At 40.0% G+C, this 16,472-nt stretch overlaps 1 protein-coding gene across 2 annotated transcripts in view; it reads left to right on the top strand.

Moving 5' to 3' along the window:
* trmt1l (tRNA methyltransferase 1-like) overlaps window positions 1-13,853 on the top strand; it is a 70,741-nt gene extending 56,888 nt beyond the window's left edge. For both annotated transcript variants that reach the window (XM_060829745.1, XM_060829744.1), the window contains 3 exons: window positions 585-668; window positions 4,585-4,711; window positions 12,857-13,853. In XM_060829745.1, coding sequence (XP_060685728.1) covers window positions 585-668; window positions 4,585-4,711; window positions 12,857-13,124 — 479 coding nt within the window. In that variant the 3' untranslated portion in view covers window positions 13,125-13,853. The remainder of the gene's footprint in view (window positions 1-584; window positions 669-4,584; window positions 4,712-12,856) is intronic.
* The last annotated feature ends 2,619 nt before the right edge of the window (window positions 13,854-16,472 follow it).

Below are 16,472 nucleotides of genomic sequence, written 5' to 3'. Positions count from 1 at the left end.
TTATGCAGGAGAGTGATCGAAACTTCTGCCACTCTTCATATAAGAAAACGTTTTCTAATGTCCCTTGTGAATGGCCTGGCTCCATTACAAAACACACTGAAACTTTACTTGCAACACAGCAGCAGTGGCATTATTAATTTGCAGGAATTATGCAACCAAGCATTCAAAATGGTGACAAATTGTCCATCAAGCTGCCACATAATTTTGAGTCCAAACATTTTAATTCCCACAATCACTATTACATAATAATTACCAGATGATGTTTATTACTGGTTTTAAGATCTTAATATGATCATATTCCCTACTTTTGCAATTATGATTGCAATTCAAAAGTACTTGAGATGCTGTAGATCACTTTGCAACATCCTGAAGTCATGATGAAAGACGCTTTTTAAATAAGAAGGATTTTTAGCAGTGTACAGCTGCATTAGGACACTGCATGGCAAATTGAACTGTACCCACCCTATTGTATGATCCACATTGTATATCACTAGGTTACTTCATAAGGGTATTAGTGAGCAAAATGAACCAATGCTCAGTGAAATTGGCAATGGTTATTTGAGTGCTGCTTTTATTTTCTGTAGAGGAAAGTGGAGTTGTTATCAAAACATCAGCCTCTCATAAAGCTGGAGTTGAAGATACAACCACTCCAACTTATTCTGGGCTTGGTAAGTATTAAATTGAATGTAATTTGATGGTAGTGTAAAGCAGTGAAAACAAAAATGTTGGAGATCACAGCGGGTTGGACAGCATTCATGGAGAGAAAATAAGCTAGTTTTTTGAGAAGAGATGACTCATCACAGCTGAAGTGAAGGATGGGGGGGGCAGCTTTTATGCAGTCCTGCGGGGTGGGATTGGAGTCATGATCACTTAATCCGAACTGTCAACATCCTTTCTCCCCCAAAACTTCAATCCCTGCGCCACAACTGTTTCTCTCGCCACATTCCCTCCCCCCCCCCCAACTATTGCATAAATGATGTCCCCTCCACACTTCACTGAAATGTAATGCACGTTGAATCTCCATTGTCAGCAGTATTGAATGGACTGACTGAATAATGAAAATCAGGAGAGAATGTCGAAATTCCAGAGATTGTTCTTCTGTCTAAGATACAAAAATACCTTCAAAACTTGAGATTTTTCTTATTCTTTCCTGGAATGTGAACATTGCTGGCAAGGTTCTTGCCTATTCATCATTGCATTGATAATGTGATAGTGAGCCACTGCCTTGAACCACTGCAGTACATCTGGTTTTGATACACCCACCATGCACTTAGAAAGTGAGTTTCAGGTTTTTAATTACAGTTGTAATTATAATTGTAATATAGTTACAAGTCAGGATGGTGTGTGACTTAGCGTAATCGTGGCCAGTTGTTGCCCAGTGCATCTGCTACCTTTTCTGCCTAGATGTTAGAGATTGCAGATTTGGAAGGTGCTCTTGAAGGAGTCTTGCTGAATTGCTGCAATGCATCTTTTATTTGGTACACATTGCTCTCACTGTGCATCAGTAGTGGAAGGAGTGAATGTTTAAGATGGTGGATGTGATTTCAATCAGCAGGCTGTGGAGTGAGAATAGTTAGAGGTAAGAAAAATATACTGCACTGTTTTCTTCAAGAAATTGATAAACCACTGATTTGACTATTTTGATATATAGTGGTTGTATCTTGTGATCAGATCTTCTGGCAGAGAGTCAAGGTAGCAGGTAAACCAGAGTGTAGACAAAGGCTTTTCTATGATGCTTAATATCAAAAGTATTTTCAGCTGTAATTGTAACTTCATAGTTCTGTAATCTGTGTCAAAGTTGACTGTCTGGCACTGAATAATGAAATCACATTAAACTCTTTTTAAAAGAAAGCCTTGAAGAAATTGTGGTGTTTCATGGGAAGGTAAAAAACACATCAATTGAATGGACCCTCCAGCCCTCTTTGGCTTGTTCCAAAAGTTCAGTTGTTTGTTTCCTCGCAGCATTCAGGAGAGAGTTAACATTATCCACTGCAAATCTATATCTGTGTTTGTGATCTTCTTGTGGCTAAGTTACCACAAGCTATCTTCAATTCAGCTACTTATTAATAAATCTCTCAATCAATTACTGAAGGCATTATTTAGACATGTAGCAACCAAAACGTGACCCTTAAGTAAGCAATTTAAGCCTCCTAGCCCAACGTAGCTATTACATAATTAATGGTGGATTTTGGCCACTATTCCAACCAACAGTGTCTGTCTCTAGATATGTCTAGGGTTCGATTCTTGTGCATTGTTCTCCAGTATACCTTTTCTGCCTCCATACCACCTCTGGTCTTTAAAACCTATATTTTTTTGTCCAAGTTATTGGTTATATTTTCTAATATCTTCTTTCATGGCATAGTGAAGTGTTGCTAATATTTTAAAATGCTTTGGGATGATTTAGTATCTTAGAAACACTAAAAATGCTAAGTAACTGCCTGCAGATCCTTTAGTCCGAATAGGTGGAGTTCTTTTCCAGAAATGAGAAGGCTAAAGGATAAAATTGAAGGAGTTCAGTAAGGTAGATGTAGAGGAAGTACTGCCATTTGTGAGGAAAACCAAAACTAGAAACAATAAATATAGGATCGTCACAAATAAATCTGAAAGGAAATTCAGGAGTAACCTCTTTATCCAGAGATTTGAAACTTACTGTAAGACCATAAGACATAGGAGTGGAAGTAAAGCCATTCGGCCCATTGAGTCCACTCCGCCATTCAATCATGGCTGATGGGCATTTCAACTCCACTTACCCGCATTCTCCCCGTAGCCCTTAATTCCTTGTGACATCAAGAATTTATCAATCTCTGCCTTGAAGACATTTAACGTCCCGGCCTCCGCTACACTCTGCGGCAATGAATTCCACAAACCCACCACTCTCTGGTTGAAGAAATGTCTCCGCATTTCTGTTCTGAATTGACCCCCTCTAATTCTAAGGCTGTGTCCACGGGTCCTAGTCTCCTCGCCTAACGGAAACAATTTCCTAGAGTCCACCCTTTCCAAGCCATGTATTATCTTGTAAGTTGCTATTAAATCTCCCCTTAATCTTCTAAACTCACAATGAATACAATCCCAGGATCCTCAGCCGTTCCACGTATGTTAGACCAACCATTCCAGAGATCATCCGTGTGAATCTCTGCTGGACACGCTCCAGTGCCAGTATGTCCTTCCTGAGGTGTGGGGACCAAAACTGGACACAGTACTCCAAATGGGGCCTAACCAGAGCTTTATAAAGTCTCAGTAGCACAACGGTGCTTTTATATTCCAACCCTCTTGAGATAAATGACAACATTGCATTCGCTTTCTTAATCACGGACTCAACCTGTATGTTTACCTTTAGAAAATCCTCGACTAGCACCTCCAGATTCCTTTGTACTTTGGCTTTACGAATTTTCTCACTGTTTAGGAAGTAATCTATGCTTTTATCTTTTTTCCAAAGTACAAGACCTCGCATTTGCTCACGTTGAATTCCATCAGCCATTTCCTGGACCACTCTCCCAAACTGTCTAGATCCTTCTGCAGCCTCCCCACTTCCTCAGTACTACCTGCCTGTCCACCTAACTTCATATCATCGGCAAACTTCGCTAGAATGTCCCCAGTTCCTTCATCCAGATTATTAATATATAATGTGAACAGCTGCGGCCCCAACACTGAATCCTGCGGGACACCGCTTGTCACCGGCTGCCATTCCGAAAAAGAACCTTTTATCCCAAATCTCTGCCTTCTGTCAGACAGCCAATCCTCAATCCATACCAGTAGCTCACCTTGAACGCCATGGGCCCTCACCTTGCTCAGCAGCTTCCCGTGTGGCACCTTATCAAAGGCCTTTTGGAAGTCTAGATAGACCACATCCACTGGGTTACCCTGGTCTAACCTACTTGTCACCTCTTCAAAGAATTCCAACAGGTTTGTCAGACACGACCTCCCCTTACTAAATCCATGTTGACTTGTTCTAATCAAACACTGCTCTTCCAAGAATTTAGAAACCTCATCCTTAATGATGGATTCTAGAATTTTACCAACAACTAATTGGCCTATAATTTTCCATCTTTTGTCTTGATCCTTTCTTGAACAAGGGAACTATCATGTGAAACAGTTATGATTAATGGAATAGATGCATTTGAAGGGAAGCTAGTTAAGTACATAAAGTAAAAAATAGAATGGAAGATATACTGACCGGATGAGATGAAATTTGGCAAGAGGAAACTCATTGAGAATGAACACCAGCATGGATCACTTGGTCAAATAATTTGCATCTGTACTGTGTCATAAACAGAAGTTCAAGGTTAGGTCATAGTTTGTCTTATTCCAATTTTAATTAAATGTTATTGCATATTAGGATACCAAAACAAACACGCGCATAAAGCAGCCAATAGGTAAGCAATGATTTTACAGAGCAATAATCACAAATAAGTCAACATTTTGGAGCTGATCTTTTGACTTGGGTCAATTGAGTTTATTATTGTGAAGTTATTTTAAAAGTTAATGACTTATTCAATTATTTGTTGTGACATTATGCGTTATGAGTTTATGCTGCAATGGTTATGACCTCCTTGTTGTTCTTGTTCCCAATTTCCACTTGGTCAGATAAGCGGAAAAGTAGTGAAGCATCAGGGAATGCGGCAAAACGTCAGAAAGGAGACATTCCTACAGAGCATCCTCCCTTCTACTACAGCATCCATCGGCACAGTATTCGAGGAATGAACATCCCAAAGTAAGACATTGCAGGTTTTTCTTTTTTGTCTAGTTTCAAGTTCTCCCATATTAAACTTTCACCAGTCAGTTTGGCTCCAACAACTGCAGACTGTCTGCTAACTCTGTTTACTGAACACATGGAGGATTGGCCAGCAGCTAATACTGTTCTTCCGTTAATGAGGAATCATTTTGGAGTCTACTTATATGGCTGTTCCTGAAGTCCTATTAAGTAGTCAGAAGTTATGGAATACTGTATTCTTAAATATTGCCATCATGGATATTAAGTTTTGATTTGATTTCCAGCCAATATCTATAATTTTGCATAATTTAAGCATTAAATACAGGCCCCTTTCAGTATTCATTATGCATCTATTTTAAATTCAAGTTCTTGTATCAGATGACTTCTGGGTCAATCAATCAGTGACTTAGTACAGAAAAGTGATGTTGATACAGTGAATTACATTGTTAATTGATGAATGGGCACTTTTAGATTTTAAAACAAATAGTAGAGAATGTATGACACATTTGAAAAATACTCTGGTTCAGTTACAGCTGTTCAGCGCATCTTTAGTTCTCTATTTAAATGATACTTATGTCAAACCAGCCCTTACTGAATCATAAATTGTGTTTTGTCATAGTGACCCTAATGTATTAACCTTCTAATGACCTCTTTCCAAACCTGACATATTTACCTGTGCAATTCTTCTCCAAGCCACATTTTTATTCAGCTCCACAGGATTGCTCTTGCTTGATTCCAGTCTGATCAATTTGATTGAAATCAGACCATTTGTAGCCAACTTCTTTTCTCACCTCCATCTTTCTTTCTTTGGACTTCCCCAAAGTTTTATCCTTGCTCCTTCACGATTCCTGATGTAACTGCTTGGCAGCACAGTCTTCATAGGATCCTTCCATATCTGACAGAAATGTACTTGCTCCTCGACCAATGTCATCTACTGTATCCGTTACACCCAATGTGGTCTCCTCTACAATGGGGAGACAGGACGCCTACTTGTGGATTGTTTCAGAGAATGTCTCTGGGACACCAGCACCAACCAACCAACCCCACACCCCCGTGGCTGAACACTTTAACTCCCCTTTCCACTCCATCAAGGACATGCAGGTCCTGGGCTTCCTCTATCGCCATGCCCTTACTACCCAACACCTGGAGGAAGAATGCCTCATATTCCACTTTGTGACCCTGCAACCACATTGGGATCAATGTGGATTTCAACAGTTTCCTCATTTCCCCTCCACCCACATTATCCTAGTCCCAAGCTCCAACTTGGTACTGCCCTCCTGACCTGTCCATCATCTTTCCCATCTATTGGTTTCACCCTTCTCTCTGACCTATCACCTCCCTCACCTTCATCTACCTATTGCATTCTTAGCTACCTTCGCCCCCCCCCTCCCATTTATCTCTCAGCACCCCCAGCCCACAAACATCATTCCTAATGTAGGGCTTATGCCTTAAATGTCAATTCTCCTTCTCAGATACCGCCTGACCTGCTGTGCTTTTCCAGCACCACACTCTCAACTCTGATCTCCAATATCTGCAGTCCTCACTTTGTACTAGCACAGTGTTCATACATGAGTTTAGCTTCCTTGGATACAACTATGTCTTCTGGTTGTACATTTTGCCATTCCTTTTAGCTCCTGTGTAAATTGTATGATAACTTATTCATCTACAAATGCATGTTTGATAAACAATAGTTTCCACAACCTAAATGTTCTGAAATCTAAAGTAATGTCCTTCAGGGAAGAAAATCTGCTATTTTTCTATCTAATCTGGCATAAAAGTGACTTCAGACCTGAAGCAATATAGTTGGCCTTCTGAAATGGCTGGGCAATCGTTCAGTTGTATGAAATACAGAAAAGTTGAAAAGGAATAAAACTAGTCAGACCATTCAGCATTGACCTACGTATGTAAAGTCCTTCTTACCTTCTAGGAGCTTGTAACAAAATTGGTAGGCCTGTCCTAAAGATCCTTGAGCAGTTGCCTGACATAGTCTTCATCATCGAATTGTATTTTTCAGCCAATGTCCCAGACACCTTCATCAGAATTCCTCAATATGTCCTATCCAGCTGTTTAATCAGACCCACCAGAGGTAGTGGTGCTGTTGGGAAGTAGTTGCCCTGGAAGTTCTTCCCATTCACTGCAGTTCCATGAAATCGATAGCATCAGGTGAAATGTAGGCAAGGCAGCCATCACCATTTACTGCCCTCCCTCAAGCTGACAAATGAGAACTTCTCCATGTTGAATACAACTTGGATGGGACCAACAGTATTTTTTTTTAACATCACCTTCATTAATCTGCCACTCAGAGGTATCTATTCACAACAGTATCAATTGGAGAGACAATTAGATTAGACTAGATTAGACTTACAGTGTGGAAACAGGCCCTTCGGCCCAACAAGTCCACACCGACCCGCCAAAGCGAAACCCACCCATACCCCTACATTACCCCTTACCTAACACTATGGGCAAATTTAGCATGGCCAATTCACCTGACCCGCACATCTTTGGACTGTGGGAGGAAACCGGAGCACCCGGAGGAAACCCACGCAGACACGGGGAGAACGTGCAAACTCCACACAGTCAGTCGCCTGAGTCGGGAATTGAACCCGGGTCTTCAGGCGCTGTGAGGCAGCAGTGCTAACCACTGTGCCACCGTGCCGCCCATAGTGCCACCGTGCCGCCCATAAATTGTTTAATCATTGTGAAGATAAAGTCCTGGCTTCACCCTAACAATACCAAAATGTTGCTGTTGATTGTTGTAAGGCAGTCACCTTAGCCCAGGGCATTGCTGCAGCTATTTGTCAAAGTAATGTTCAAGGTCCAACTATATTCAGCTGTTTCAATGACTTTATGAATAGAATTAGGGATATTGTGGGGAGGTGATGGCCTAGTGGTATTATCACTGGTTTGTTAATCTAGAGATCTAGGGAATGTTCTAGGGACCTGCAACAGCAGATGGTGGAATTTGAATTGAATAAAAGTCTGGAAGTAAGAGTCCAATGATGACCACAAATCCAATGTCGATTGTTGGAAAAACCCAACACTAATGTCATTTAGAAAACTGCCAACCTTACCTGATCTGGTCTATGTGCGACTTCAGACCCACAGCAATGTGGTTAACTTTTAACTGCCTTCCAGGCGATTAAGGATGGGCAAAAATGTTGACCTAGTCAGTGACACCCTCATCCCATAAATGAATTTTAAAAAAAACATTACCCAGTGTTCAGTAGCATTTGTATCTTCTCAGTTACTGAATCAATCCGTGTATAAATGCACCATGTTGACCTGGACAGCATTCAGGCTTAGGTTTATAAATGACAAGTAATATTTACACCAAAGAAGTGCCTTGCAGAGACCATCTCCAATAGAGGACAATCTAACTATCTCACTGACATTCAATGGCATTACCACCACTGACTATCCACTAACAACATCCTATGGTTACCATTGACCAGAAACTAAATTTGACCAGCCATATCAATACAGTGTTTAGAACAGCATATCTGAGGCTGGGAGTTCTGCAGCACATTACGCACCACCTGACTCCCCAAAATTTGTCCAAAGGTTCAAGTCAGGGGTGCAGTGCAATATTTGACTGGCCTAGATGACTATTGTTCTAGCAACTCACGAGGTTAACTCCACTGAGAATGAAGCAGCCTGTTTGATTGACATCTCATCTAACACCTTAAATGTTCATTCCATACACCACCAGCACCTTTCACACTCGTGATCTCTGATACCTAGAAGGGTAGAGGCAAAATACATGTAGAGTTATCACCATCGACAAACCACATCCCATCTTGATTTTCAACTATATTGATATTCTTTCCCTGTAGCTGTGTCATATCCTGGAATTCCCTTTCTAATAATATAGCTGTGAGTGTACCTAGACCACATGGGTTGCCGTTCAAGAAGACAATGCACCAAAACCCACTACCATCTTGAGGCAAGTATGCTCCTTGTAAGTGAAGTTCCCATCCAATGAAATTATAAAACAAAAAAAACCTTGCTACAAACTAATGTACCCTTTCCAGTGAAGCAATCTGTTCCTTTATCGGCATCATCCTGGGCTGTGCATGATTGGTTGTTTGCAACCACAGCATCCTATTTGACCTCAAGCTGATTTTCTAATCCTTCCATTAAAAAGTTTATTTTAGCCTTTATTTCAGGCCATCTGCTTCTCAAGCCCTCATCTGTGCTTTTCAGCTCCAGCCTCCATTGTTCTAATATTCCTTTGGCCAACGACCCACTCTCCAGCTTTGTAAACTTCAGCATATTCACGACTCATGAGCATATTATGTTATGCCCAATACTGTATCTGCCCTTTCCTCCTGTCTCACACATTAGTAAGTTTGCAGATGACACCAAAATTGGAGGTGTAGTGGACAGCGAAGAAGTTTACCTCAGATTACAACGGGATCTTGATCAGATGGGCCAATGGGCTGAGGAGTGGCAAATGGAGTTTACTTTAGATAAATGCAAGGTGCTGCATTTTGGGAAAGCAAATCTTAGCAGGACTTATACAAATAATGGTAAGGTCCTAGGGAGTGTTGCTGAACAAAGAGACTTTGGAGTTTAAGTTCCCTGAAAGTAGCCACAGGTAGATAGGATAGTGAAGAAGGCATTTGGTATGCTTTCTGTTGTTGGTCAGTGCATTGATTGTAGGAGTTGGAAGGTCATGTTGCGGCTATACAGTACATTGGTTAGGCCACGTTTGAAATATTGCAAGCAGTTCTGGTCTCCTTCCGGTCGGAAGGATATTATGAAACATAAAAGGATTCAGAAAAGATTTACAAGGATGTTGCCAGGGTTTGGTGGGTTTGAGCTATAGGGAGAGGCTGAATAGGCTGGTACTGTTTTCCCTGGAGCGTTGAAGACTGAGGGGTGACCTTATCGAGGTTTACAAAATTATGAGGGACATATATAGAATAAGTAGACAAAATCTTTCCCCTGGGGTGGGGGAGTCCAGAACTTGAGGGCATAGGTTTAGGGTGAGAGGAGATAGATATAAAAGGGACAACTTCTTCACACAGAGGGTTGCGCGTGTATGGAATGAGCTGCCAGAGGAAGTGGTAGAGGATGGTATAATTGCAACGTTTAAAAGGCATCTGGGTGGATTTATGAATAGGAAGGGTTTAGAGAGATATGGGCTAAGTGCTGACAAATGGGAAAGACTAGTTTGGGCTATCTGGTCGGCATGGATAAGTTGAACCGAAGGGTCTGTTTCTGTGCCATTCATCTCTATGACGTCTTCACTGACTTGTTTTGGATTCCAGTTTTCCAGAACCCCAGACTTAAAGTTCAAATTATTTTATTTACCTCCATATTTTCATCCACTTTATCTGAAATTGAGACCCTACTTAATCTTTCCTTCGGCTCAGTTCCATATTTTTATCCTTTATAGCACTGTTAAACTGTTTAAAGAATGTCAGTGCTGGTTGTCTTTAACATCAAATCTTTTCTTACATGAGCTTAGCATAGAATTAACATTAGCATGTTAATACATTCAAAACTCCCATTTTAGGTTAGTGCAAGTTGAAGGAAAATATTAGCTAACAACTTTGTTACTTGGAAAAAAGTTTCACTTCTAAGACAAGAACATTTTCAGCATTTCACCTTTGTTGAATGCACTTGTTTTCTTGTAATTATTTAAATATTTCCTTAAGGTTCTTTTGAATTATATTATTTTTAATAGAGCCATTTTAATTAGCTTCATGTCCCATTGCCACACAGAAATGTAAGCAACATCCAAAACACTTGATTTAAAATGACAGAATAGCAAGCTATTTTCAATTTCCCCAGTGATTGATGTGAATGCATCAGAGATATCAGTGTGCAATTTTGCCATATTTTTACATATTGAGCCAAGAAGGACTACTATTGAATGAGTTCTCACTTATCCGGGAGGCTGATTCTGTTTGTATTTATAATACAGCTTTTAATGTTGAAGCTATATGTGAAAATCCTTCAGTGAGAATGAAGGAAGATATAAAATATCCTTTGCATGTAAATGTAACGTCAGTAGTTACATGTACTTCACACAGACCCTTTCAAAACCCAAATGCTCCATCCAATTAAGGAATACCAGAATAATAACTGAAGAACATGACTTTGCAAGTTGAAAATGTGCAAAACTGGACTTCCCAATCATTGGTAACCAAACTGCTAGTTGTCTTTGAACCATCTTGAGTTCCACAGTTTTTTAATTCTCTTCTGTACCGATAAGAGGAATGTAGTAAATAAGCAGGAGGTATTCTAGTTTAGAATGTTGGACAACAAATCACATGGATTATTCTTTGTTACCCTTGAAATTTCATGAACTATTTGTATATATTCTATGACATCAGCATTTCAAGCACCCCTTTCTCGTGTTCATTTTTACTAAAATCACCAAGTACTCTATAATTCGAATGAGATATGTTTCAGAAAGTGGAGCGGAATAAAGGATAGAATTTAATACCTGATGGTTACACAAAACTTAAGTAAAAATAAAAGAACCAATCTGTAGTACTTTCAGCAAAGTTTGACTGAGTGAGAAATATTTCAGTCCAAGCCCAGAAACAGACCACTAAATTTGCTGTTCACGCATTTGTTGCTGCTGAAGGTTGGTTCTGCTCCCAATTTTCAAACAAAATAAATTATGATTCCTCCACTTGCCCCAAGTCAGCATTTGTTTTCTGACAGTGCATTTAGATTGCTTAAAAAGATAAGGAGGTTTGATATTTGTACCATCTGGCTCTTGCTCTTCAAACAAAATTACTGCCAAAGGGTTTTTTTTTAAAAAGGCCTAGAAATAAAGAAAATACTTTGCCTAATGAGTTTAGAACATTTTTGAAGTGTTGGGATAGTTGTGAAGGGTGTTGGTTGTGAAGGGTGAAGGAGTTGGTTATTTATTTCTTAATGATTTGCCTATCCATTACTTGTATCTTTAAATATAGGATTTTATGGAATCCATACAGTGTGGAAACAGGCCATTCAGCCCAACAAGACCACATCAACTTTCCGAAGAGCATCCCCCAATCCCTGTAATCTTGCATTTCCCATGGCTAATCCACCTAACCTACATATCCCTGAACACTATGGGCAACTTAGCATGGTCAATCCACCTGACTTGCACATCTTTGGACTGTGGGAGAAAACCTGAGAACCCAGAGTAAACCCACACAGATATTGGGAGAATGTGCAAACTCCATACAGACAGTCGCCTGAGGCTGTTATTGAATCCAGGTCCCTGGTGTTGAGATGCAGCAGTGCAAACCACTGAGCCACAGTGCCACCCGTATAAAATTTTAAACGTCTTTATTATTTAATACCAAATATGGTCCATTACATACACCTATTGCAGCAGTTTTGTTTCACACCACGCATTGTGGTATTGTGGGGCCACGGGAAATGGTAAATATAATTTTACCATTTTTTATAATGCAGATTGATAGAAATCTTAATTCAGTATGGTATTTGAGAAAGATTTTCAGTATGTGTTTTCCCTGTAACTGCCACGTTCTGTCCCCAGTCCAGCTCTTTTCCTGAAATGTATCTCATTCAAATTAAAGGGTGATTAGCCATTTTACTTCAAGTGCCAAGGAGAAAAGATCTAATGTCATACACAGTATATATAAGTATTTCATGCAGTTTCAAGGGGTGAAAACAATAATTCACAATATGTAAATTATAAATTTTCTTGTGCCTATCTAACAACTTGTTAAAGTGCTAAGAAATAAAAAGAAAGCACGTTATAAAGTTTAAAAATCTACAGGTTGTGAGTAACATTTTTATCATTCCAAATACCTTTCTACTTTCTGTTTGTCATATTTGTGTAGTGGAGTTGCTACCTGGTCTGTACAGTTCATGGAGTAAAAAGTGAGGTCTGCAGATGCTGGAGATCAGAGCTGAAAATGTGTTGCTGGTTAAAGCACAGCAGGTTAGGCAGCATCCAAGGAACAGGAAATTCGACGTTTCGGGCCAGAGCCCTCCATCAGGAATCCTGATGAAGGGCTCTGGCCCGAAACGTCGAATTTCCTGTTCCTTGGATGCTGCCTAACCTGCTGTGCTTTAACCAGCAACACATTTTCAGCTCTGTACAGTTCATGAACTACTCTTGCATATTGTATACCAGAGGTTTTTAAAAGAAGCTAATTGTTTCTACAGGATAAACAAATTTCTACCCTATCTTACACAAGCTGGATTTCGTGTCGGCCGTACTCACTTTGATCCAACAGGAATCCGTACAGATGCCACACTTGCACAATTGAAAGCCATACTCATGAAGTACAGTCTGCCAACACATACTGACAGTCAACCTGGAACTCTCAGTCATGCTTCAGCAGAACCTATTTCAGAACCTGTGCAAGTTTCAATTCCAGAGGCACTTCATGTTGATCAGCCTGCTGAAGAAGTCAAACCTGAGTCAGGATAAATCAAGTCTGACCCTGCATGATCTAAATTAACCATTATACCCCTCCATTGAGGTCACATTTGCAGCTTATCACTTGACTGATGTACCGTTGAAGAGCCAACTCTGGCGGTTCATAGATCAATGTTCATAATATGTAAAATTGGTTTTAAGATTGATTTTAATTTTTGTATAAAAGAACATGATATGTTATTTGTCAGTTGTGCACAGATATAGATTTATCTTGATGCTGTTGAGCCTAAATATTATGAAGAATGTTTTCACTTCATTTATTCTCAAAGTGCAGCAATTAAGAATTTGCTTGTCAGGTATGTAGTACTGTTTTCTAATTTTTGAGGAAGCAATAACCGCAAATGACACACAGCGAGACAAAAAGTTCCAATTGGAACTTCACTCTGTACTACCTGTTAATGCCAGCTGCACCGTAGAGGATTGTTTTAGAATGCAACTAGTGTGTTAAAAGAAAAAGGAAGCCAGCTGAGACTGGCCTGGAGATAAAATGTGTTATTTTCCTTTAGTATTTACAAGTTTGCTGATCAACACAATTTTTGGTTCAGCATCTATCTTAGAAACTTCCACATTTGAGAGTACTGTTCAAATTGTAACAAAGTTGTACATTGTATTGAGTATCGTTCTTGCACCCATTATTGTTTTTAAAGGTGCAGGGTGAGTGAAATGCTAAATATCTGGTTTCTGTCCCTGGGCTGCTTATTGTAAAGTTTGATAAACTGAACCAATGAATCATTAGCATCTGTAGTGCTTTACTGTTGAGAATTCATTCTTTATATATGCTTCTTACATATTTCACTCAAGTCAATTAGAGTTGTTACAAAAACATCTATTGATCATTCCAACTTTAAGATCATAAACATGCCTGCTTTGATATTTTTGTGGTTATTCTGATTTTGTGTCAGAATATTTAAGTAAAACAAATCACCCAAAAACTAACATTTGATAAAATGTTTAGGAACAGTTTTGGCACTTTTATATTATTGATTGCCATGTTGAATGGTCAGGTTTCAAAATATCTTGTGGATGAAATTTTAAGAGTGAAACGAGAGGCATCATGCAGTATTACATGGAGTTATAATGAAATACATGTACTTGACTTCATTCCATCCAAGAGCATGCACAGAACAGAGGTCAAGCACATCTTCAAATGATGGAGAATTATAGTCATAGAGATGTACAGCATGGAAATAGATCCTTTTGTTCCAACTCATCTATGCCAACCAGATACCCCAAACTAATCTAGTTCCATTTGCCAGCACTTGGCCCATATCCCTCTAAACCCTTCCTATTCATGTACCCACCCAGCTGTCTTTTAAAATGTTTTTTTTGTAACCACCTCCTCCACTTCCTCTGGCAGCTCATTCCATACATGCAACACCCTCTGCATAAAAAGCTGCCCCTTAGGTCCCTTTTATATCTTGCTCCTCTCACCCTAAATCTATGCAAGATATAGACTGTATGGAAATAGATGGTGATATCTTGCAAAATGTCTCAGATTACAGAGGAGGAAGTGCTGGATGTCTTGAAATGGTTAAAAGTGGATAAATCCCCAGGACCTGATCAGATTTACCTGAGAACTCTATGGGAAGCTAGAGAAGTGATTGCTGGGTCTCTTGCTGAGATATTTGTATCATTGATGGTCACAGGTGAGGTGCCGAAGGCTGGAGGTTGGCAAACGTGGTGCCACTGTTTAAGGGTGGTAAAGACAAGCCAGGGAACTATAGACCGGTGAGCCTGACCTCAGTGGTGGGCAAGTTGTTGGAGGGAACCCTGAGGGACAGGATGTATATGTATTTGGAAAGGCAAGGACTGATTCAAGATAGTCAACATGGCTTTGTCTCACAAACTTGATTGAGTTTTTTGAAAAAGTAACAAAGAAGATTGATGAGGGCAGAGCAGTAGATGTGATCTATATGGACTTCAGTAAGGCATTCAACAAGGTTCCCCATGGGAGACTGATTAGCAAGGTTAGATCTCATGGAATACAGGGAGAACTAACCATTTGGATCCAGAACAGGCTCAAAGGTAGAAGACAGAGGGTGGTGGTGGAGGGTTGTTTTTCAGACGGCAGGCCTGTGACCAGTGGAGTGCCACAAGGATCGCTGTTGGGCCCTCTATTTTTTGTCATTTACGTAAATGATTTGGATGCGAGCATAAGAGGTACAGTTAGTAAGTTTGCAGATGACACCAAAATTGGAAGTGTAGTGGACTGTGAAGAGGGTTACCTCAGATTACAACAGGATCTGGACCAGATGGGCCAATGGGCTGAGAAGTGGCAGATGGAGTTTAATTCAGATAAATGCGAGGTGCTGCATTTTAGGAAATCAAATCTTAGCAGGACTTGTTCACTTAATGGTAAGGTCCTAGGGAGTGTTGCTGAACAAAGAGACCTTGGAGTGCAGGTTCATAGCTCCTTGAAAGTGGAGTTGGCAGTAGATTGATAGTGAAGAAGGTGAAGCAATCCTATGGTGATGGAATAGGAAGGGTTTTGAGATATGGGCCGGGTGCTGGTAGGTGGGACTAGATTGGGTTAGCATATCTGGTCGACGTGGATGGGTTAGGCCAAAGGGTCTGTTCCTATGCTGTACATCTCTGACTGCATCCCATTCATAATTTCTTTTACATACCCTTTTCACACCAGAAGCATCCAATATAGGCACAATTTTGTGGAATTGTTCACCAATAGAATAAAAATGTGCAGATACTGATAAATACTTACTTTCTTCCCTAATTGTGCATTTATGGAAAATAAATTGAACTCCTTTTAGTAAGTGTTAGTACAGTTCACATTTGAAGGAAATGTGTTTCTAGATCATTTGGGAGATGGAAATAATTAAACTTTTAAAAGTGTCAGTGAGCAAAGTCAATGATAACAGTTCTCAGATAAGGAACTTAAATTTTGGATGCCCTTACAAGGATTGGTAGGTGTCAAGGGAAAGAGAGTGAATGGTGTGAGGGAATCATCTTCGTACTGAGAATGTAGATACGTCACATGGACTGCAGCATTTCAAGAAGACAGCTCAACCATCGGAAGGGCAACCAAATGCTGGCCTAGCCAATAGTGCAGAAGAAACCCTTTGATGATCAAGTCTGCGCTATCTATAAATATACTGTAGACCCATTTGCCAACACGTGGCTCATAATTTTGAATATTATGATATTTCAAGAGCTCATCCAAGCACATTTTAAAGACGGTGAGGCTTCTTGCCTTAACTACCCTTCCAGACAGTGTATTCCAACTTCCCACTATCCTCAAAAAACTCTAACCCTCTTGCATTTCATGTTAAGATTATGGGGAATCAGGTTCCCCACCCTTCACCCCCAGCATTGTCTGCTCAC

This window comes from Hemiscyllium ocellatum, chromosome 9 (assembly GCF_020745735.1).
Source record: "Hemiscyllium ocellatum isolate sHemOce1 chromosome 9, sHemOce1.pat.X.cur, whole genome shotgun sequence".
In the NCBI taxonomy this organism is placed as follows: domain Eukaryota; kingdom Metazoa; phylum Chordata; class Chondrichthyes; order Orectolobiformes; family Hemiscylliidae; genus Hemiscyllium; species Hemiscyllium ocellatum.
Note: the sequence above shows the minus strand (reverse complement) of the source record. Positions and strands in the feature narration are given on the sequence as shown.